Here is a 23506-nt window from a genome sequence, read left to right as displayed (position 1 = left end):
TTTTTCATTAATTTCATGGGTTTTTATGGTAAAATGGTCATTTTCACATGTTTAACATGTAAGAAACTAGATCGTTTAAAGCTTTGATTCAATACTTTTATTAGTGAAAGTAGTCAGTTATATATATTCAGAGAACGCATTGGACTTTAGCGGGCGACCATGATTATTCCTGGAAAGAAACGGAAGACATTGAAGCACACTGGTGCCTATATTTTATTTAGAACTCTTTGAAGAATGCATTGTTTACACCCAAGACTCTATAATCACTGTACAGCGACCTCAGATAGAAAATTAAACTGGTGGAGGCCCTACAAATCGTGTAAAAGGATAATTATGGAGAGAATTAATGGCAGAAAAGAAGCAGTGGAAGCTGAAGAAACTGATGATTGCACTACTCTTTGCAGAAATGCCAAAAAAGCGTCACATTTTCAGAAAAGTAACAAAAAGAAAAATGATGCATAAAAACAGAAAAAACATCAATAAAGTCTTTATTTTATTGCAACCAAGAGTAAAACCAATAAAATTCAGTGGATGATACATTCAATAAAATGGGAAAAATTATTAGATAGAAGTAAGCATTTTTATTTTTCTAGAGTGAAGCATGCAAGTGTCTGAAAATGCACGTTTAACAGATTAGAACCGACGTCACTTACAATAACTCAACTGCATTTAAGCTATCAGGCAAACATAACGAAAGAGAAACCATTTCTCATGATGATTAGAGCACCATCGTACCTTCCTGTATCTTCAAATTCCAAAAGAAAGCAATAATTACAAACAACCCTCGCCGGGAAATAGTGTAAAAAGAAGGAGTATCTAGTAAAAATAGGAGAAACAAATACTCCATAATGCTTAGAATGTCGATATACAAAGAAGGGAACAAACAACATAGGATATAAAGCCGAACCGACTGCGCGAGTAGGGGAGAGAATTGCAAATGATCATAATATCCGACGCTGGAAAACACCATATGGACTCAATAAAAAGCCGCATTTCGTACATAAATAGTTTAATTCGAGAGCAGAATTGGTAGCTACTGTATTTTTTAAATTTTATAGTAGATTAATATTTTAAGCGCTAAGTCGATGAGTAACAAATTCGTATACTGTTGTGAGTTTTTTGCTTTAGGTATAGCATAGAGAGGGTGGTGAGAAGATTTTAAAAGGTGAGAGGCAGGGGTGAGTTGGAGTATTGCAAATAAATAAATATATAAATATATATATTGAATTTTTATGGCAAAGGCAGATACATAGCAAATACAAGGGCTAGAGACTTTTTTAAAAAAGCTGTACTAACACAGTATCAAACACAGGGAACTAGTCACCATGATTATAACGAATTTTTCAACCAAAGCCAATTAATTTAAAAGCAAAAAATTTCTTTAGAATTCCAACACAGACAAAACGCCGACGCAGCTACTGGAAGAAGCCAAAATTAGAAACAGAAACCGAAGGCTCAACTATTTCCTCCAAAAAAACAGCCTTTTCCAGACACTAGAATTGCCAAAAAAAATGCGACACTCCTCAAGGCTCTGTTCGCTAAGCCTTTTTGTCTGAACTTTGGTGACAGGGACCGCACCTGCGCAAGAAACATACGCTGTCTGCCCAACGCCTTGTAAATGCAGCAAACGACTCGCCAAAGCATCGACATTCTATGCACAGAAGCTTGAAATCAACGTCCACAACCTTGTAAAGATGCAGAGAGACTTGACAAGACTGCTCATAGCTGCGACGACAACCGGCGTAGCAACAGCACAAAGCGCTAGCACCACTGGCTGCGGCGGGAAAAGTGCTTCAAGAATGCCAGGAAGCTGTCACCGACCAGATAGGTGCTCTGAAAAAAGGTCTACCAACATTAGAAAACGCCTCTGCAAAAGTTGCGGCCTAGCGATGCGGCAAAGCAAAAGCACAAAAGTCAAACTAACGCCACGAGAGACCAGCAGCTACTACAAAGACACCGCCTTCGACGCCACACCAGTAAACATCAAGACAGCCGACAACTTCGGAGACGAAAAGGAGGACGAGCAAACCGACTTTGACGACAACCAAGATGACGAAAAAAATGAAATACTACAACCGACAGAATACCACACAATAACTGTAACATGCGACAGCGACGGCTCGAACAACTGCCACAGTTCAGCCCCGGCTGCAGGCTCAGGTTTCCTACAATTCGAACTAACAAGAAAAATAGAAAAGGTCACTAACAAGCCAAAAAGCAGGTGGGGATCTTCAGCGGCCAGCAAAGACGTGATCGTACAAGGCGAAGTTAATATAACGCAAGGGACGCAGCAAGCGGCCCAAGAAGCTCTGAAGGACCTCAAAGCCGCGGCAGCAAACACGGCTTGCGACAGGCAGCTGACTGAGTACGCAACAGTTTCCACATCGCCTTTGTTCAAGCGGCAGGCAATCCGCAGTTTGCTTAACCAGCCGAACAACGAACAGGATTCCACAAGCCCCCCAGACAAGCTAACCTCTGCAATAACGGCAGCTTACGGAGAAGGCGGAAAGTAGTACAAAGCTAAACTGTGGAACGTCATAGAAATCCTTAAACCACCGATAACAAAGAACAAAGAGCGAGCCGAACTGGACATTAAAGAAAACACACCTCTTGGCCAGCTCACTGAAGCCCCGGCATGGCAGATGGACGAAGCTAACTCGAAGGTATCACAAACAACTAAAAACAACAAAAATGCAAACTACCCAAGCAAGTCAGATGCAACAGACAAAACAGAAGAAAAGAAAGACGGGGACAACAAAACAACCGCAGCTGAGTGCAAAGCCACTGAAGAAGGCAAATGTGACAAAAACAAATGCGATTGGGACAAAGAGAAAAATGAGTGCAAAGTCAAGTAGATTGCGGTTGTTATTTCTGCTGTAACTAAAGTCCCTCTTTTGTTTCTACAATTATTTTTAGAGGATTTTCGCTCAAATTTATGAACTTTATAAAATTTGTGAAATTGTGTTATTTTGAGACAATTTTCTAATATTAGTCATGTTTTAACACTTTTGTAAAAGTTTTGAAAATTATTCACTTTTTAAAAATTTCGGTATGAAGCTGGACTGTGGCTTCAAAATATTATTGTGATAGGGTGCGAAAAATGATTGCTATTATAACTTGGTATATTTTAGTTCTTTTATTTTATTTTATCGACATTTGTTAGGGTTATAATAGAAAAAAATAATGGAAATGAAAGAAACATGTTGTGAGTTTGTATATACTAATATTATAATAATAAGAGTCAGTTCCTAAAAAGAAATGCACAACTGCAATAGGAGAACTGAAGACAATGGAAAGAGTGAAATTGGAGTATCTTAGTGGATAGAGAGTAAGTGAGAGGCGGCGAAGAATATTATTATTAAAGAAGATGAAGAATGACAAATGGATGTAAAGAAGACTTCAAGATTCGCAGTTTTCAGCACTAAAAAAGTGATGGCCACCATTTTAAACAATGGAATGAAGGAATTGTAAAAGGGCAGTCATGATACAGTATGCAACCCAGATGGAATTGCTACATAATCCACAAAACCAGCAACAGAAGACAAAAAGAAAAGATAAAAGAACAGAATTAAATAGTACACAATGCAGCACAGAAGACAATGTTACATATAGGAGAACGAGTCAACAATGATGCCCTGCATATCACTCACAAATGAGTAGACTCTATTGGAAAGGTAGTGGAGGCCACAGTTTTTTGATGTGGTGGTAGATTGTAATATACAGATGTCAGGAAGAATAGGCAAAAGCAAGAGTAACTTATAAAAGGGATTGGGTAAGTGTGAAGTAATTTCAAATTATTTATATGATGTGTAGAAATAACTGCTAACATTATTAGAAAACACTATAATATTATGGAAATATATTTTAAAACTAATAATACTAATGAATTACTGTGCCAAAAAAAGAGGAATAAAAAACTCGGAAAGAGCTTAATATAGAATACAACGACAGATGTGGACGAAATTTATGTGTTATATAAACTTTTTAGTGATTCTATTCAAATCTCATATTGGTGTACAGAACATATATTAAGATTTTTCAAGGAACGGGAGATCCACATAAAAGGAATCGAAATACCGCCATTGCAGGCACAAATCAATAAAACTGAAGTGGAGATAAAAGCACCTTATAGCCCTAAGTTACCCATTCTTAAAATACAAAGCTGCTCAGGCGCGCAGACGCCAGGCCAAAAACAAAACGCCAATAGTGTCCTTGAGAAGAAACACTCTTACATGGTTATTCCATGATAGAGCGTAACATATAAATGATCAGACGATAGAATCTAGTGATAACCATTATTTATAAATGTTTTCTATATTAAAATTTCTTTAGTTGTTTATAGAACTATGGGGAATTTTGATATATTTAATATGAGAGTGGGTTAGATTATTGTAAACGGCTTTTAATAAGAGTATGGAGAAAAAATACTAACAAAGCGACTTAACTACACACCTTAATCCAACGATAAAACTGCCTTTAAACATAAAAACACAAAAGAAGATGATTTGTGCACAAGCGAAGAAGATTCTGATGCGCAATACAAATTCTAATAATCAATTTTACTGAAGCTAATTTAAAAGGAACTAAAGGTTAGGCACAAAAGTCGGTGGAAACTGCGCTAAACTCATCGTTTCGCGGAACCCCAACATGTTAAAAAGTAAAGGAGGCGCATGTTCAGACGGAACACTGCCTGACGGCAGAATCTTCTGGCAAGGAGGAAGCAGCGGATACAGCTGTGTTTATTACCATGTTAATAGCACCGTCCATGACAAGCAAAAAAAAGCAGCCAGATATCTGCATATCAAAGATCGATATTTAGTGACGATTATTATTTGTCCGTCGTGGAAAGGCAGCAAAACGGTAATCTAGCTTCCTCGGCCGTAGAAAACCACAACCAAATTCTGTCAGAACCAAGGTAGTGAATAACTACAACAGGTTATTCAGACGAAGAACAGAATGGCTACAACTATGATTAGAAACAGAAACGAAAACACCTTTAAAAACTTCTCCTGCAAACCGACATTGGCAATTTTCTTTGAACTTCATCCATAACTTCAAAATTGTGTGAAATAACTGTGAAGACTGTAGCAGTGTAAACTAACAAAATTTTAAGATATGGTCGAAGATTAGAAAATATACCAATGCAGCGAGGGATATTTTCCGTCGTAGTAATATGCGTGATGGCTCAAAGCAGCCACGCAACCGACGACCAGGCGCAGAACCTAGCGGAGCTTTCAGCTCTCTGTCAACTAATCAAACTCACAGACGCCGACATGTCGGCGCTTCCTAAGCTGGAAACCACCGCCGCAGCACTTGAAGCGCTAGAAGTATTAAACATGGCATTAGCTGAAAGTCAATGGTGTGCTAAATACCCGAACAAAGGAAAAGCGGACATGGGAGAGAAAGCGGCCTGTCAAGAGCAGACCAATCAACCACAGTGCGAAGCTGAGTTCAAAAAGTGGGCGCATCTAAACATCCAGGCCACCACAAAGGAGACCACTAGCCCAGAAAGTAGAATACCCACCGGATTGCTAAACACACCAGCAGCATCAGCGGTGCGGCTGACAGTACAAACACTAATAGCAGAGAAAACGGCGCTACAAGAGGAATTCAACACACAATACAAACCTAATTTAGAAAATTTGGAAGCGCAAATCAGAACCGACCTCAACCAAGCAGCGTACAACTCACCGACACTCGATGACAGCGCTAGCAAAAGGTGTAAAATAACGAAGACCGGCAACACAGAAGACCTTTGCGCGTTGCCAGCAGTCGGGGAGGCGCTCTGCGCGACTGTGACATGCGTGTGCTCCAAGTTCGGTGCGACACAAAACACTGATGTCTGTGGGATTGGCGCGACGCCGCAACTAACCGCAAACGACGCGACGTCGCACAAAACAGGCTACGACACCATCCACAGCGTGTGCGCCAAGTACCCACCGGAAAAACTGACAGAGGAGCTAATAGAAAGAAAAATTGCGGCACTAAAAGGCATGTTCAAAACAACAGGGAACGGCGGAGCCATGGCCATGGTAGTCGGCAGCACCACCGGTACACATCATTGCAGGAACATCGAGAACACCGCATGCGCGGACTTCACCAAATCCTCGCCATTCAAAAACGGCGATATGCCAGAAGCAATAGCATGGGAGGTGAACCTTAGACAGGCGGCAGCTAAACTAAAGAAAGCCGATGAAACAGCGAATATACAGAAAAAAACTAACGCAGTCCTGAGCTCCTACCCAAAAAGAGCCATGGCGATAATCAAACGCTTTCTACTGGAAAAACCTCCTGCATCTGAAAACTACCCAGCAGTTGCACAACAACAGCACTGTAATATCCACACAACAAACTCAAACTGCACAGAAAATAAGTCCAAATGGGATAGCACTACAAAAACAACAGGAAACCACTGCAAACCTAAAGATGGAGAAGGACAGAAAACACAGCAGTAGAAGCAGGACAAGCACCGAAAGAGGGTAAAAAGTGCTCCGGAAAAAAAACTGGGTCCGAGTGCAAAGATGGTTGCAAATGAGATAGAAAAAAGTGCAAAGTCTTTAGTTTTCTTTCAAATAAGAAATTAACTCGGACTGCCACTGCCACCCTTGTGATTTTGATATAATTTAAAAAATACTCGTTCAATATCATGAAATTTATGAAAATTTGAAAATTATAAAAGTTTTCTATCTAGATGAATTTTTAAATTTACTAAAATTTGATATGTTTTAACACTTTTTGATAAAAATTGCAACTTAATGAAAATAATGATATTATTGAAAAGTGTGTATAATGACCTACATAGGTACATAGTAACGTTATAGGGTATAAAAAATGAATGCTACTCTAATTCTGTTCATTTTGTTAATGTTATGTATATTAGTTGGTGTTATGAAAAAATAATAGGAGAGTGTTGTGAGTGTGTATATACGAATATTATAATAAGAGCAGTAATAATGATAATGATGATGATGATAATGATAGGAAAGTTGTTGAGAGTGTGTGTATATACGAATATTATAACAGGAGTGGTTGTCAAAAGTGAGTTTACAGGCGCTATAAGCTCTTAAAACAGTGGAAATGGCTCTGTAGTAGTGAGTAAGTGTGACACTGAGTACGGTTTTATTGTTATTAAATGGGCCACTGTAATATAAAAAGCGGTGGAGATGAAATATATACTCATTGTGAACCTTAGTAAAAGCTAGGCGTCATAATACCAAAGAGTCTTAAGTTGCGATCATAACAAGGTGCACAAGGACACCGGGAAAAAATGTAACTTCTACGCTTTCTACACCGACAACAACACGAGATTGTGCTAACTAAAGTGCAAGTAGAAGGCAAGAAGAAAAGAATAAGAAACCGCGTGTATGAAAAATTTAAATGTATCTTTGGGGTAGCAAGAACCACTAGCGATATTCTTAGACTCAAGTTTTGGTATGCTATTCTGTCATTAAGGCCCTTCAAGAAACGAGTAATTAACAGAAGAGGTGTTTCTTATTCGTGTCTAACATGACGCTTTAACAAAAAAAGATCAGAGAAGACAGAGCTTTAAGGAACCAAGGTATGAGCCCTTAAACGCCGTAATCTCAAAACGCATAAATATCATAGAAACAAAAAGCAAAAGGTAAGCCACATGGAAAAATACAGAAGTATCTTTTTCTTGGGATTCTAAACCGAGCCACCTGCTGCAAATTGGGAAACGATAGAAACCGCCGAGGAACGAAAACCTTAGGTGTTTCATATATATAAATATAAAAAGAGTCTTCAAGACGGCCCGTGGCGAAGTTTCTAAGGTGGAGAAGAGGTGCAACAGATATGAACACAGAAAGATATTAGAATTGAAAGTAAACTGTGTTTCGTCAAAAAATTTAAGGTCGAAATTCGTCATGGTTGCCATGGGATTATATGGGGAAACCAACCTTTTCGTAGGTTGAACAAATTAAAAAAATCATTTATAGTGATAATTTACATGATCTAATGATCCTGTTGTTTTTCTCCATTGAAACGAATTCATTCAACGACAAAATATATTGGTATTTTTTGAGAAGTCAAAAATACATTTTTTTTTTAGATACTGATGCCATGCAGGTTCGCGACACCTCGATTGGAAGAAAATACGTCAAAAAGGGTTTTACAGTACACAACTAAAAATATTGTTGATCTACTTTTTTTAAATAACAAAATAGTGTTTTTTCCTCCTGTAAGGCTCGATTCACTTTCAGCACAACCTTTTCAAGCGTTAAATTTGCTGTTTCTAATAAGCTCCTTTCTTGTTAATATTTTTTTGGCGTTTTGACATTTATCTGATGAAACAGCTTCCTCGACAGCTTACCGAAGAAAATACTATATCATAGTTTTTTTCGTACAGGCGTTAACTGTTTAACAGCATAAAGTATTTCTGCAATGCAAGGCGTTGTAAGAAACTGTTCCGCTTTGGCAAAAAAACACCTTGATTACCAAACAAATCGGCATCAGTTGTGACGGTCTTCCTAAAATCCAAATTTATATCGTGTTACAATAAGGTTGGCACATCTGAGACAGTAAAGAGGACAAAACGGCTGCAGGTTAAAAAAACTAAGGCAATATGTCCGTTGCCACGACAGCTCTAATGATACTAATGACGAAGTGGGCAGCCAACACGGCCTCAGCGACCGGCGAACCATTGCTTGGCAAAACGTGGAAACCACCGTGTGCGATAGCCAAAGAACTGCGGAAAGTCCCAGTAATGGCGTACACACACGAAAGCAACCTGCAGGACGCGATAACAGCAGCAGAGCGAACAGCGGCGAAGTTAAACCTGTACGCGGCAACTACGCAGTCCGACGTCGAAACGACGGCACTGCTATCAGCAGCAGCCGCAGCCATTTACGAAGAAGCGGACGCAAGCGAACGGCAGAGAAGCAACTTCATCAAGACAGCACTCGAAGCAACTGCGACGACTCAGGAGCTAACCGGCGGCATTGAAGCAAGCCTCCAGGTATTCAAAAGCGCGAAGCACAGCGGAGGATACTGTCTAGCAGACACCGACACCGACGAGGACAAGACAGCCGACATAGCAACAGCTGGCTGCGAGCAGAGACCAAAAACTATGAAGAAAACCCCAAGCGAAACGTTAGACGCCGATATAATCAGCGCGACTGGATTCAAGACTATCGACGAAATCACCGGAACTAACGGGATGGCAACCAGTGTGTCAACCAAGTGCGGGCTAGTCAACTTCGCAGGTGCAGGCACAGGAGCCTTCGTAACCGGAGCCACGGCCGTAAACTTTGGATATGGGCTATTCAAAATAGCCACAACAAACCGGGTGACACGGACGAGCCAGCAGAACCTGAAAAAGCAAACCAACAGAGATGCAGACGACCTCCTAACGCTCGCTTTCAATGACGCAGACACGATAAGGGCGGCCATAACGCAGCAGCTCGCACATGAACCAGAAGCGATAATCAAAGCAGCAGTAACAACGGGCAAACTCAAAGGACACCTAACGAAACTACTTCACAAGCTGTACGGCAAACAAGCCGGCAAACAAGCGGAGGACAAAGCCGAAGTGCTAATCAAGGAGAACTTTGGAGAGGCTGGTGAAAAGGTGAAAAGCTTTTTGAACAAGCTAGATGAGGCAGACGCGATCAACGTCGATCCAAGCGCCACTACCAATACGAAAATCAAAGAAATAAACGATGCTGGCATCTTACAAGTAACTTTGGCTTTTTACAAAATACTGGAGGTGAAACACAAGCAACAAATGGCGGACCAAGTTGCTAAGTTACAAGCACAAGCAACTGAAAAGCAACAGGATGTAAAATCCGCAGAACAAACTTGTAACGACTTGAAAGAAAAAAGTGATTGTGACACGAATAACAGATGCACTTATGATAAAACGAAAGAGGATGGCAAAAAGTGCACATTGAGTGATGAAGAGAAAGAAGCAGCTCAGAAAGAGGGAGGAGAGAAAGATAGCAAAACTGGAAACACAAACACCACAGGAAGCAATTCTTTTGTCATTAACAAGGCCCCTCTTTTGCTTGCATTTTTGCTTTTTTAAATCCCTCCCCTCTTTTTAAAAGAAATTTGCTAAAAATTTGCTCCTTGAAAAACTTTCTGATATATTTTAACACTTTTAAATTCCGCCGAAAAAATTGAGCTGTTTTTTGTAAGTTGACTGTCTGATTGTCTAGAAATTTTTTCTGATAACTTAAAATTTTTTCCCTTCTTTTCCCGTTTTTTTTTGTGGAAGTGGGGGGGGGGGTAGGTAGGAATGGGGGGGGTGGTTAATTAGGTTAGGTTAGTTAGTTAGGGTTAGGGTTAGGGTTAGGATTAGGATTAGGCTTAGGGTTACTCGGTTAGGGTTAATTTTTCTCTCTTCCTGCTAATTAATTTTTTTTTCAACTCACACCTCCATCGCGGATTGTTTTAGTTTTTTCTTTTAGTGATGCAGCAGATCCTCCTTTTTTTCACTGACGTTTAATTTCTTTTTTTCATATTAGTGATGCAGCGGCAGTTTTGTGTTGCGCTGGCTTTTAATTTATTTTTTTGTGTTTTTTTAAATTTTTTTTTCTTTAGTCGTGCACCGGCTCTTTTGTTATGCGGACCCTAACCCTCCTCCCCCCCCCCACGACCCCGCGAAGCTCCAATTTTTTAAATTTTTTTTAATCTTTTCTTTTAATTTTCGGTTTTTGCGCGGTTTTTGGTTTTTTATTTTGATTTTTTTATTTTTTTTTTGCGATTTGATTTTTTAAATTTTTTTGTTTTAGCACTCAACTTTTTCTTTGCCCATTTTTGCGCGGGTGTTTCGGGTCAGGCTGTTTCGGGTTAGCGGGTTCGGGTCAGGGTCAGGGTTAGGGTTAGAGTGTTTCGGGTTATCGGGTTAATTTTCCTCTGACTGCTAATTAATTTTTTTTCCACACCTCCGTCCTGGATTGCTTCATATCACTAAAAAAATTTGTATTTTTTTAGTGATGCAGCTCTTTTTTTTTATTTAAGCACAAGGCTGGCACTTATTTCCACTGGAGCTATCCGCGCTTCTTTTTTCTTTTTATTTTCAGCTTCACATCGTTACGCCTATGTTTATTTTACTTTCGTGAATTTCAGCTTTGCGTTTTGCGGTGCACGCGGCTAGCAAATTTTTTTTTTTCAAAAACGCTGCCGCGTGGCACTTTCGCTGCGGGAAACGATTTGCTTTTAAAGAGGAAATAAATTTAAAAATACTCATATTGGGGAACAGCTGATAATTATAATTAGCAATTAAACTTCGGCAGCGCCATCTGACGCTGGCACACCCCGGCCAAGGGTGCTCAACTTCCGGAGGTACGTTTTTAACCTAAAAGCCGTCTAGGGAAAAATGTGCACATTAAGTGAGGAAATCAAGAAGGAAGTAGGAAAAGAAGCGCAAACTGGTGGAAATGATAGAAACCCTACAAAAACTCAAGAATAAATTCTGTTCTAATTAAGACCTCTTTTTTGCTTGTAATTTTTCTTCTAGCATAAAAGTTTTACGAATCATTTGTAAAAGCTTTTTCTCAAGTTTATGAGACTTATAAAAATTTATAAAAATTGCTATTTTGAAAAAAAATTTAAATGTTTTTTAAATATGATATATTATAACACTTTTTGTCAACCCTTTGCAAGTTGTGCAATTCATTGAAAATTTTGAAAAACTTCACTTGTAAAACTTTGGTATGACAGAGGCATGTGTGTACACCAGTGGGGTGATTGTATATTAAAATGAGTAATATATTAATTTATTTTTATTTCCCATTTTTTTGTAGATATAAAGTTACGGTTGTAACTGCAATAGCAACGATAATGATAGTAAAAATAATAGAAATAATAGAAGAGTGTTGTGAGTGTGTGCATATAGGAATATTCTAATAGAAGCAGTAATAATAATAATAATAATAATAATAATAATAATAATAATAATAATAATAATAATAATAATAATAATAATAATAATAATAATAATAATAATAATAATAATAATAATAATAATAATAATAATAATAATAATAATAATAATAATAATAATAATAATAATAATAATAATAATAATAATAGAAGTGCGTTGTGAGTGCATATAGCCTTTTGAATGGACAGTGATAGCTGTCCTGAAACGAGAGTTGAAATTGTGGCGACATAAACTATAAGGATGCATGTAGAAATCACTAAACGTATAAAAGGAAATAAAAGCACTGTATCTACAGCAGCTCTGGACAGAGAAGAAATACGTGGGAGAAAAGGGTCAGAAAGACAAACAGCAATGTTTGTACCTGATATAGCAGAAAAGTTGTTGAAGGCTGGAATAGCAGAGGATTTTCAGAAGAAACGGAGGCTTCTACTGTTTACACTGGAGAGACAGATATTTTTCTCAAAAAAATGAATTGATTTTACTCCAGATGTTATAACTATTGCGGCTTTTAATTTATTGGAGGATCCTAATGTCCAGCTGTGAACAAGAGAAACCAGAAGGACAACAGTAGGAATGGATAAGGTAATATGTAAGTAATATTCTCATTATATCAAGCAATAACGGACAGTATTTGTTGGAAACAATATAATATTATTGGAAGAATTATTTTAAATCAAGGACAACTAATGGATTACTGTGAACAACAAAAAAACAAGAACGTGTAATCTTCGTAAAATAACACATATATAAAGTTTTAGAGACCCTCAATGAAGTTTATAATTAACATTAAAAATGTATCAGTTTAACACTGGAATACAGGTGAGAAATTAACGAAATTCACTGATCCAGGGATAAATATTAATACCCAGAGCAAACCTTATTTAATAGGGATAATTAAAAAAATTGCAGCGTACAAGGATAGCGAAAGCAGCCACCAAAAAGCCAGAATAAAGATAATAAACAGGAGCCTAACAGCCACCGTGACGAAATAGCGGTGCTAAATGGTTATTTCACCAGTACATGTTGAATAATTATCACGAAAAAAAAGCACTTAAAAGCATAACCTTAAAATTTTCAGTTCTAGAAATATGCACGTTATTTTCTAGAGCTAACGGACTGAAGGTATAAATGAAGAACATAGATTGTGTATAAATAGACCAATTTAAATTGTAAGTAAAAGTATAAATTTCTCGAAAAACAAAATTTATGTAATGATATTCATTGATCAATGTGTGTAAAACCAATATTTTCACAATTTTAACATATGAAAAATACAATGATTTATTATCGTAATTTGCACATTTTAATGTGTCAGGCATTTATCTCCATTTACACTAAATCCTTCAGAAACAACATTATTTGGCAGTCTCTGTTTACAAAAAATACATTTTTTAAATTGATGTCGAAAAGGCTATAAAAACCTAAATTTGTAAAAATAAATACCTCATTGTTTTATAGCTCGACCTTAAATTACTCTTGAATAAGTTCTTTGTGTTCTTCCACAGTAAACAATATGCAAGCGAAATTTTGTGCGGCAGTAATCATTGCTAGCGTAGGCAAAACCACAGCTAACTCGGCAGCAAGCGAGAACAATGCAGCATTTGCGCCCTGTGTGAAGTCATCAGGCTTGCAACCGTTAGACCTAGGCAATTACAGCAATCGGCCGAAGTGGACTCTATCTTGAGGACAGTTTCAGCAATCAATCTGAAAGTAAGTGACAATGCGTTCACCAATAGAATAGAAGTCACGAAACCGTGAGATTCAGCGAATACTGATTGCAAAGCAACAGTAAAGGATGGGACAACTTCCATGACACCTGGGTAAAGAGGAAACAGGAACTTTCAGGTGCTAACAAGGCTGTGTGCGCACCATGTCTAAAGCACAAGGGGATGTCGGTAGCGCAAGCTCGGGTAGCGCAACTAGCGCAGCAAGTACTTAGCTTAAACGACGAAATTCAAGGGCTTAAAGCTCAGTTAGAACCAACAGCAGTAACTGCAGTGCTGAACAAAGCAGTCCATGGAAACACAGCAGCAAGCTCAAAAAGTTTCCACCTAACCTTCGGAGGGTGCTGGAGGGACAGAACCAAATTGTGCTTGCAGACCTCACGCACGACGGAAACCAAACCTGGCAGCAACTTGCTACAGGATGCGATTTTTCTATGCGTCAACAAAGGTGTACCCGATACAAGTGGTGGCAAAGCTTGCTGCGGCGACTATGCGGAAACCGGAAACTCCGGCAAATCTATCAGTGCAGGAGCGGTTAACTTTAAATAATAGTGCAACAAACTAAAGGCAGCTTGTTCTCAAGGAGCAATAGCGCCAACAGTAAACTAAGCATCGCTGGCGCCGGAGCCAACTATCATAGCAGCGCCGCTCACGCACAAAGACTGTACCCAGACCAACCACGACTATGTACTCGGCACTATCGCAGGAGCAGGTACAACGGGATGACGATAAAACGGAGCCACATATTATATATACAACAGACATATATATATATATATATATATGTTAGAATTTAAAATGGAAAATTGTAAAAAAAGAGTTTAAGTCATGGTAGCCATATGTTTATACAGTTAAAGTGAGCGATATGTAGACAAGCCATGTTTAAAGTTCCTGTATTTAACATATTTATTTCCGCTATTGTCTACAGACACAAGCAGGAGAAAAGTACGACTGAGCAACTGACCGCAAAAGCGGCGGCACGTCTTTGTCGTACTGTGTAATAAAGCATCAGAAAAAAAATGTGTCCGTAAACGCTGATAGATCAGTAACTAGTTGCGGCCCTTTTAGTGACGTTATAGCTTCAATTTGACTCGTCTAAAGTAGAAGATGCTTACTGTAAGACATTTATACCCAATTCTAGAAAAACTAGACTAAGCAGCGGTTTTCAAACCATGAAAAGCTTCTAAGACTGCTCAGCTGACCGCGCTTTTATTTGATTACCACGTGGTTGCACAGCACGACGTCAAATCCACGATCAAGCACCCTTTACGCTCGGCATATAGGCTAGTTAACTTTTCAAAAACTACAAAATGGCAAAAAGAATAATAAAGACCATCCAAAGAGGCTGCCGCACGACCTTACAGCACCAACACAGCAAGGTACAAACAGAAAAAAAGGCATATTATAATTAGAAAAAAAGCAACTGCAGCAGGCAAGCTAGCACAAAACCCCAGATATTAAGAGCAGCGCTGGAGCCGACACACAACTAGCAAAACTCAACAAATTCAGCCGTTGGACCTGCAACTCCCGAATAAAAACACCGTCGCAGCCAAGCGATGAAACAAAACAGCGCCGCCAAATTAGCTTTTTTCGAGCTGATGGTCGTAGTTTCTAACGTCCAGGGCAATGTAGGTTCGGCTGACAACAGCTATGTTTACAAGAAACTGTGCACATTTGTAGGGTTAGCAAGAAATCCGACGGCACCAGAAGCACAACTACCAGTAACGCCGCAGGAGCTGACGGACCTAGAAACTATAAACGCCACGCTTTCCGATCCCACGTGGTTGGACCTCTTCTTCAAAGACGGCAACGACAAAGACGACATAGCGGAGATACCCACCCAGCTGAAATCGAACCCGGGATGGTCAGACAACTGGGGCAGATGGCTGCAAGCAGCAAAACTAGCAAAAGCAGACACAGATAAGAGCACAATGAAAAGGTTTAATCTGCAAACAGCAGCACCAGCGAACGCCAAGTACATCAAAACATTTGTCGAACGAGCACTAGTGATAGTGAACGCAAAAGCAGCAGCACTGGCGGATGACATCACAAACACCAAACAGGTCACGAAGGAAGACATAAAGAAAGAGCTAGTAGCAGCGATAACGGGAGCAGCGGACGGTGTCCTGACGTTACCGATAAAAGACAACCTATTTGCAACAGCGGCCGCAGCCAACATGCAAACAACATGCGAAGCGAAAGACAACACAAATGGTGCGGCGACTATAGGCGCCGTCTTTGCCTGCCTGTGTATCAAAGGTAACGGTCAAACAGGCGATCAGATTTGCGACCACTCGGGCGCAGCAATCCAATGGGAAGCGGCAACCGGCGGCCCACAGATGACAGACGTAAAGGCACTAATCGACGGCTGTCCAGCGATGCAAGACACAACGGTCACACCCGAATTGCTGGTAAATACACTAAGAGACATTTACTCAACTATCAGCATAAACAGCGGCAACGGCTACCTAAGAACATTCAAGACAGGGAACTGCCAAGGCCACAACGCAAACGGTTTCTGTGTAAAAATAAGCGGTCTGACATCAGATGATGACACTAAATTCAAGCAGCTTCCATGGGTAAGCAAGATCATCAACCTCAGCAATGACATCGGCAAGGTCAACAAACACAACAGGGCAGTGCACCTACTGCAGGCAGAGGCGCGGCAACAAATAGCAGCTCTGAAAGTTCTTGGGCGCCAGCCGGCACTAACAGAATTTCCTCCAGCACCCCCTACACTCGACCGCAGAACCCAGCAAGCAGAAGAGGGGAAATGCAAACCGCAAAATACAACCCCCACCGAATGCCCAACCGAGCACTGCGAGTATGATGAGAAGGCCACAGATGGTAACAGTTGCAAACCTAAACCAGTAAAGGAAAACACAGCAGAAACAACAGGAAACCAAGCAGGGGAAGCAGCAGCTACAAATAGGTGTACAGCGCACAAAGATAAACTCGCTTGTGAAAATGACAAAACAGGCGACAAGCAAAATTGTGCATGGAGGAAGGGTAATGGTGGTGAACCTGAGCCCGAAAAAGAAATGTGCCATGATTCCAGTTTTCTCCCCGATAAGAAAATCGCTTTCAGCGTGGTTTCTGCTGCTTTTGTGGGTTTGGTAGCATTTGAGAATTATAAGGATTTTTGCTTAATTTTATAAAATCCATGAAACCTATAAAATTTTGTATAATTTAAAATACACTTTAAAACTTTTCGATGAAAATGTACAAATTTTTAAAAAAAATGAAATTTTTAAATTGTGTATGGTAATAGCCTACGGTTCCAAAGTAGAAGTAAAGTGACAGGGTATTAAAAATGAATGATATTATAAAAAAACTAACTTAACTTATTTTATGAATATTAATTACGGTTATAACAACAATATCAGTGAATAAATATTATAAAAATTATAGGAGTGTGTTGCGCGTGTGTATATACTAATATATTAATGAGAGCTGTAATAACAACACAAATAATAATAATAATCATGATAATGATAAGAGAGTGTTGTGAGTGTGTATACTAAAATTGTGTGGAAGACTAAATGCACAGCTAAAGGAGAAGCAGTTGACAGAATATCAAAGACGCAATAGGAGTAAACGAGGGAAAGGAGTAGGGACAGCGAGAGAGATGGGTATGTTATGTGTGCAGTTTCGAAAATAAATGAATCTACATCACCATACAAAATGGTTTTAAAGGAAATATAAGGTAGATAAAGAGCCCAGTGTGTAAGCCAAATTCAGTCGCTATTCTATCTGCAGTTGAGGAAACACAAAAAGAAAAAAATACGGAGTAAAATAACAGAATACCAGACAATGCAAATGAAAATAATTCAATAGTAGAGGAAAATACTATAATTATTTTCTTGTTTTACTTTATAATTGGTAAATATAATAGCGGATATAGAACCATTTGTGGTTTTAATGTGGTGTCTGATCCAGCTAACAAAACGTAAGGCCACGGGCGTAGTTTTATAGAATCAACGTTCCATTTTGAATGTTATGGCAGTAGGCAAACATAGGTTCCAAGGCAGAAATGCGGGATGTGGTGTTGGAAGCAGGTTCTTTTTATATTTTTTCCTTAATGTTATGATATGCATTGTAGAGAGGTTTTTGGCAAAGGAGCTAGTGGAGGCGTAAGGGTAATAGCGGCTTTGAAGGTGTTTCCATTGAAAAAAGAATTGAGTTTCTTTCGGCACAGCAAAACCAAAAGGAAATCATCAAACAGCAGAAGTAACGGTGCAAACCAAAGGTGTGCACCATAACTTCGAATCCTTTAATACACGCGAGACCAAAAGGCTACTGCCAAGCAAGTGGAAGCTTACAACCCATTCAGACAGACCCAACAATACTTCAAGTGTATAACATCTAGATACAAACGATGCTAAGTAAGCAAGAGTTCACCTTACGGCTAGGCCTTATGGCGTTATCCGTGCTCGTGCAATCAGCGCTGGCGACCGGAAACGCGGGCAAGGCGTTAACGCACGGCACTTGGACGCCCATATGTGAGATGACAACGAATCTAGCAGCGGTCTTCAACGAACAGTCACAGAGCCTAGCGCAGAGCTTAGAAAACAGTGAAGACAATCGAAAGCTCGCTCTTCAACTAAGCATTTACGCCTCCCAGGCGGAACCGGCCAAGAGGCTGAAGCTTTTACCACTAATAGCGGGCATAGCGGCCAAAACGGCAATGCCAACTGACACAACCACTCAAGGCGTTAAAATGGCACCGGCAGCAGCGCAAGCTACTTCTTTCGTAAGGGGACGCCTAGCCGAATTCATCTCGATCGCAGCGGACAGCTACTCAACCTCAGGCACACACGGCTGCCTGGAGAAAATCGCAGGCACAACAACAGTAGAAGGGGCAACCACACTGGCGCAATGTGCACTAGCAACCGACACAACAGGCAAAGTACATCCAAAAACATATAGCGGCGACCCAGACAAGCTATTTAAACCAAGCACAAGCGACCATTCAGCAGCGGCCCGGATGGCCGGCACGCCCACATGCAACATCTTTAAAACCGCGGCAGGCAGTCTCGTAGAAACAGCCGGCAACCACAAGGATATAACCATGGCAGCCGGGTACCTGACACTAATACAAAGCGACGACTCGATCAAACACGCACCCTTCGGGACGTTCGACGCCGCAGACGCAGGGACGACACCAAAAGACATGCACGCAGCGCAGGTCGCGCAGAACAACTGGAGAACAAGCGGCCTTTTAACTGCCGCAAAAAAGATCGACCCAGACAGCGCCGATATAACGACATCCACAGAGTTCAAAAGAGCCGTCAAAATTTTTTTCTTAAAACAAGCAGGACATTACGACGCGAAAACAGACCAAACAACGGTAGACGCCGCCATCAAAGACCATTACGCCACCGACAAAGACCTCAGCCTCAAAAAAGTATGGAAGGAGATGCAAGCAGCGACGATTCCCAAAGAGCTGGTAAGCCCAACAGCTCAAGAAGACCCAAAGCTAATTTCTCAGACTAATACCAAGCAATTGGAGTTAATACTCCTTCACTACCAAGCAAAAGCGGCATTTGAGCTACTTGAACAGCAAGACAAAATTAAAAATTTTGCAACAAAGTCAGTAACCGACGACAGAATCTCACAGACTCAGAAAGAGTGTGCAGCACACCACGCGGACAAAAATGCCTGCGATTCCAAGGATTTCTGTACTTATGATGAAACAGAGAGTACAGATAAGAAGTGGAAATACAATGCCACCAAAGCCACTAAAAACGGCGTCCCTGTAACCTAAACTCAAACTGCAGGATCAACTGACGAGGGTGTAAAATGCTCCGATCATAAAGACCAGGCGACCTGTGAGAAGGCCAATGAAGGTAAGACTACCAAAGTTTGTGGCTGGAAAGGAGAAAATACTGATGGATCTGACAAATCAGGTTATAAATGCCATGATTACAGTTTTCTAGTAAACAATCAATTCGTCCTCAGCGTGGTTTCTGCTGCCTTTGTGGCCTTGCTTTTCTAAAACAAATTTTTCCCCTCTCTTTTTATTAAAAAAATTTTTGATAAATTCTTGCTATTTGATATATTTTAACACCTAAAATCAGTCGAGGATATTGTATGTGTTAGCTGGTAGTAAGTTTCTGATTCTGTAAATTTTTTTCTAACAAATAAAAGAATATTTTCCATTTTTTTCTTTTTGAATTTTTTGTGCAGCGAGGCAGGAGAGGAGGTGGGTAGGGAGGTACGAAGTTGGTAGGTAGATTAGGGAGGGTTTCCAGGCTTAGGGTTATGTTTATTTCCCCTGATACTAATATTTTTTTTTCTAGCAGCGAAACAGCGCGGCTTTAGATCTTTTTCAAAATTTTAATGAAGCGACGGCTGCTTTGTTATGCGCACCCTAACCCCTATGAGTCTGCAGCTTAGCAGCGGCGTTTAATTTTTCTTTTTTGTGTTCCTTTTCGAGAAATTTTTGATTTTTACACTTTTGACATTTTTTTTCACCAACGCCACCGACTCAATTCCCCCCTCTTTTTGACAAATTTCTACGGTTTTTTTGGCTGTTTATATCTTGTGTCATCGAGTTTTTTTTGTTTTTTGTCTTGGCTTTTCTACAAGCGGCTTTCAATTTTGTTATTGATTTTATTTTTTTTAGTGTTAAAATTTTTTAACATTCTTGATTTTTAAAAAACATTTCGAGTTTTTTAATTTGAATTTCAATGTTTTTTACTTCACCATTTTTTAATCATTTTTTTGTTACACATTCAATTTAAAATTTTTTTGAGTTTTGTAATTTTTTTATTAGCCCCCACGGCGACATTTTTTTTCGTTACTTTAAATCATTTTTTGTTTTTTACCGTTTTTTTTTCGCTTCCGCGTTTTTCCCCATTTTATGGCCTTTTTTAACCTTTGAAATTTTTGGAATTCATTTTTTGTTCTTTTTTTCGGTTGCATCAGCCGGAGGCTCCGCTACGGCGGATATAAAAGATTTTTTACTCCACCCGCCGGAGCATCGCCGATGTGGCGAGCACCATTATAGAGCCGGCAAAGCTTATGCAGCTTCAGCCACGATCCCCCAACAAAGAATGCGAAGGATTTAAAAAAGCAGCTGATTGGAGAAAGAATGGAAACTGCAAATGGGAAGGAACAGAATGCAAAGATTTCAGTTTCCTCGTCAATAAGAAATTGGCTCTTATTGTTTCTGCTTTTGTGAATTTCAGAAAATTATAGGGACTGTGAGAATTCTAAGAATATTTGTAAAATTCATAAAATTTGTGAAATTTATGAAATTTGACAGTTTTTGTTCAACTTTTGCGAAATGTTTAAGATTTTGGAAATTCTTAATTTTTTAACGGAAGTAGCCTATTAGTGAAAAGGAGCTGGTAATATGGTGTCCAAATTAAATATATTTTGAAATATTTTGCTATTTTGTTGATTTTACAGATGCTGTAGGAAATTATAATATAGTAATAGTAAATATTGATGATGATGATAATAATAATGATAGGAGAGTGTTGTGAGTGTGTATACGAATATTATAATGAGACAAGTGGTAAAGAATCAATTGAGGGACAACATAGAGACAATTGTCACAATGGAAAAAGCTTAATAGTAGCAAACAGGTAAGATAAAAGTGTTAAATGCGTCTCTAGAGGTAACACAGAGAGAAATATGGAATATACTAAGTTTCTAACACAAACACAACAATGGGAATCATCAACGTATGCGAAGGAGATGATGGAGGAGCATATGAGGGAAAGACAAAGTACAGTGTGCGAACCAAATGGAATTACCATTTCAGGCACAGAAACAGGTACATAACACGAAAAAGAAGCAAAGAAAATATAGTGTAGCAACTGGATATAAAAACGCATGGTAAAAAAGAAAATGATACGAGAGGAGATAATTCCACGTATTTCGCAGTAAACTCTAATTCTTTCTACTGCGAAAATGGAACTTATTGTGGTTTTTAATCTTATGGAGAATCTTATTGTTTATCTTTGAAGAAAAAAAGCAGTAATAAATTGGTTAAATGAGAAGTGATGTCGAAGTCGTTTTTTTATCAGATGTATTAAATATGGTCAACATCTGTGCGAAAAAATAAAACAATATGCAAGAAAAAGATCTTAAAACTAGGACAACTAATATATTACTGTGGAAAAAAAAGATGAAAAACACGGAAACTACTTGAAATAGTACGCACATGAACCGATGTGAAACCTCTCTGGAGTGAATAGAATCAATGCCGATACTCCTCCAATTCCATACTGGTATACTTTCCACACACTAAGACCTCTCAAGGAGCAAATAGTTCATATAGAGAGTGGTCACTGACCCGATACTTGCGAAGCGCAGCGAAAAAATACAGAACAAAAGAGTTATTTGAGGGTCAAACAGTTTGAGCAATAAGATAAAACGGCCTAATATAAAGCATGATAACGTGAAAAGAAATCAAGGTTATTACTCCTGGTGAAAAGTTAGAGTTACATCTTTGCTTATGATGCATTCATGCAGCTGGAGCTGGGCTGCATTAGAATAACACAACAATCATAAACGATATATGCAATAAAAGTAGACAAATAGCAAAATATATTACAATTAAAACTGGAAAGTTGACGCAAACAATTTCAGGTCATGATGAAGCTCACATATTATATTAATATCTTCTATGATTTCATACGATGTTCGAAGTTTTCATTAGTATGATAATGGTAAGTTATAAGGTATAAAATATGTATTTATGCAACAGTAGGTTATTTATCTTTTATTGTTATGGGCATCAGTTTGTGTGGATCACTATACAGCTTGTCTAGTGATGGTGAATCTATTTCACTAGAAATTGTTGAGGATGAGTATATGAAATTTGTTTCTAAGGATGTAAGGGGGATTTGGAAAACTGAAGATTATTTGGTTATAGCTGGAATACCCTCAATAGATAATGATGAAAGATTTATAAGGAGAAACTTGCAGAAAGAAGCTTGTTGGAGTCTCCATAAAGTGGCAAGGAAGGTAAATAATTTTACTGGGAAGTTGTCTGTAGTATATACCCTTTTACCTCATACAAATAACAATTGCGAGCTCAGAGTAATCGCTGAAGAAGAGGCAGAGTTAAATAAGGATATTATTATTTTACCTGTTTGCGATGTGAATCTAACAACAAATTAAAAAGTTGGAGATGCGGGCAATTGGGGATGGGAAGCAGAACTCACGATGAGTAGAAAAACATATCTGTGGTTCAAATTCGCAGTTAAAATATTTAATCCAACTAATCCTTATATTATGAAGGCAGATGATAATATTTTTATGAGGGTGGCGCTGCATATAAAATATCTGGAGGTTTTTCCAAGAGAGAAATTGAATATGGGAAGAGCGTTGGGTAAATTTGGCGAGTATATTGGAAAACTGACGTGGTATGTTGTTGGGTATGCAAATACAATTTCAAGGGATGTTGTAAAAGAAATAGCTGGCTTCTCGGAAATTTCCAAACTTTTATCCGGCAGAGTGAGTTTTCTAAACTTTGAGAAATATATTGAATATGCCGTATTGAACGAGAATATTATGGTGGGGGAGGTATTAAGGCATAAAATGAAAATTGATGGTTTGTTGACAGTGGATATGCAAGATTGTCATTATGTGATGCATGTAAAAAGGCCGCTCGACAAATTTGTAGAAAAAAATCCTAACGTTATTGTTTTTCACCACGTTACAGAGGAGGAGTGCGCGTGGTTGAACATGACTATCAACAGACCGCCAACACCACTCACCACTAAGCCGACTACGCAGCCCCGAAAAACCTTTCTGTACGAATACAACTGTTGATATTTCACACAGTAAGCGCGATATTTTAACCACTCCAAACTATTTCCTTCTAGAGAAAGAACGACCCGCGACAACGCTTACTTTT

At 39.0% G+C, this 23506-nt stretch overlaps 2 protein-coding genes and 7 pseudogenes across 2 annotated transcripts, besides 18 other annotated features; all 9 read left to right on the top strand.

Annotated features, from left to right (window-relative positions):
- Nucleotides 1-13298: part of a sequence feature (sequence corresponds to BAC RPCI93-5M21) that runs on past the window's edge.
- Nucleotides 1040-1074: a sequence feature (AT_rich).
- Nucleotides 1196-1234: a sequence feature (AT_rich).
- Nucleotides 1512-2939, top strand: Tb927.5.5100 (annotated as a pseudogene).
- Nucleotides 5142-6622, top strand: Tb927.5.5090 (annotated as a pseudogene).
- Nucleotides 6951-6979: a microsatellite.
- Tb927.5.5080 (variant surface glycoprotein (VSG), putative) lies at nucleotides 8582-10042 on the top strand (the record flags this gene model as incomplete). Its single annotated transcript, XM_840048.1, has 1 exon — nucleotides 8582-10042. One exon carries the CDS (start codon nucleotides 8582-8584, stop codon nucleotides 10040-10042), a length of 1461 nt encoding a protein of 486 aa, XP_845141.1.
- Nucleotides 10290-10349: a microsatellite.
- Nucleotides 10516-10554: a sequence feature (AT_rich).
- Nucleotides 10632-10749: a sequence feature (A-rich).
- Nucleotides 10815-10848: a microsatellite.
- Nucleotides 11336-11484, top strand: Tb927.5.5070 (annotated as a pseudogene).
- Nucleotides 11532-11601: a sequence feature (AT_rich).
- Nucleotides 11727-11750: a sequence feature (AT_rich).
- Nucleotides 11878-12053: a microsatellite.
- Nucleotides 13299-23506: part of a sequence feature (sequence corresponds to BAC RPCI93-25P15) that runs on past the window's edge.
- Tb927.5.5060 lies at nucleotides 13419-14355 on the top strand (annotated as a pseudogene).
- Nucleotides 14377-14414: a microsatellite.
- On the top strand, nucleotides 15186-16787 carry Tb927.5.5050 (variant surface glycoprotein (VSG, atypical), putative; the record flags this gene model as incomplete). Its single annotated transcript, XM_840047.1, has 1 exon — nucleotides 15186-16787. The coding sequence occupies one exon, from the start codon at nucleotides 15186-15188 to the stop codon at nucleotides 16785-16787; it is 1602 nt and encodes a 533-aa protein (XP_845140.1).
- Nucleotides 16856-16886: a sequence feature (AT_rich).
- Nucleotides 17018-17039: a sequence feature (AT_rich).
- Nucleotides 17086-17127: a microsatellite.
- Tb927.5.5040 lies at nucleotides 18008-19627 on the top strand (annotated as a pseudogene).
- Nucleotides 19647-19674: a sequence feature (AT_rich).
- On the top strand, nucleotides 20635-20832 carry Tb927.5.5030 (annotated as a pseudogene).
- Nucleotides 21057-21108: a microsatellite.
- Nucleotides 22375-23421, top strand: Tb927.5.5020 (annotated as a pseudogene).

This window comes from Trypanosoma brucei, chromosome 5 (genome assembly GCF_000002445.2).
Source record: "Trypanosoma brucei brucei TREU927 chromosome 5, complete sequence".
NCBI classification, from domain to species: Eukaryota; Euglenozoa; class Kinetoplastea; order Trypanosomatida; family Trypanosomatidae; genus Trypanosoma; species Trypanosoma brucei.
This window is presented reverse-complemented; position numbering and strand designations above follow the sequence as displayed.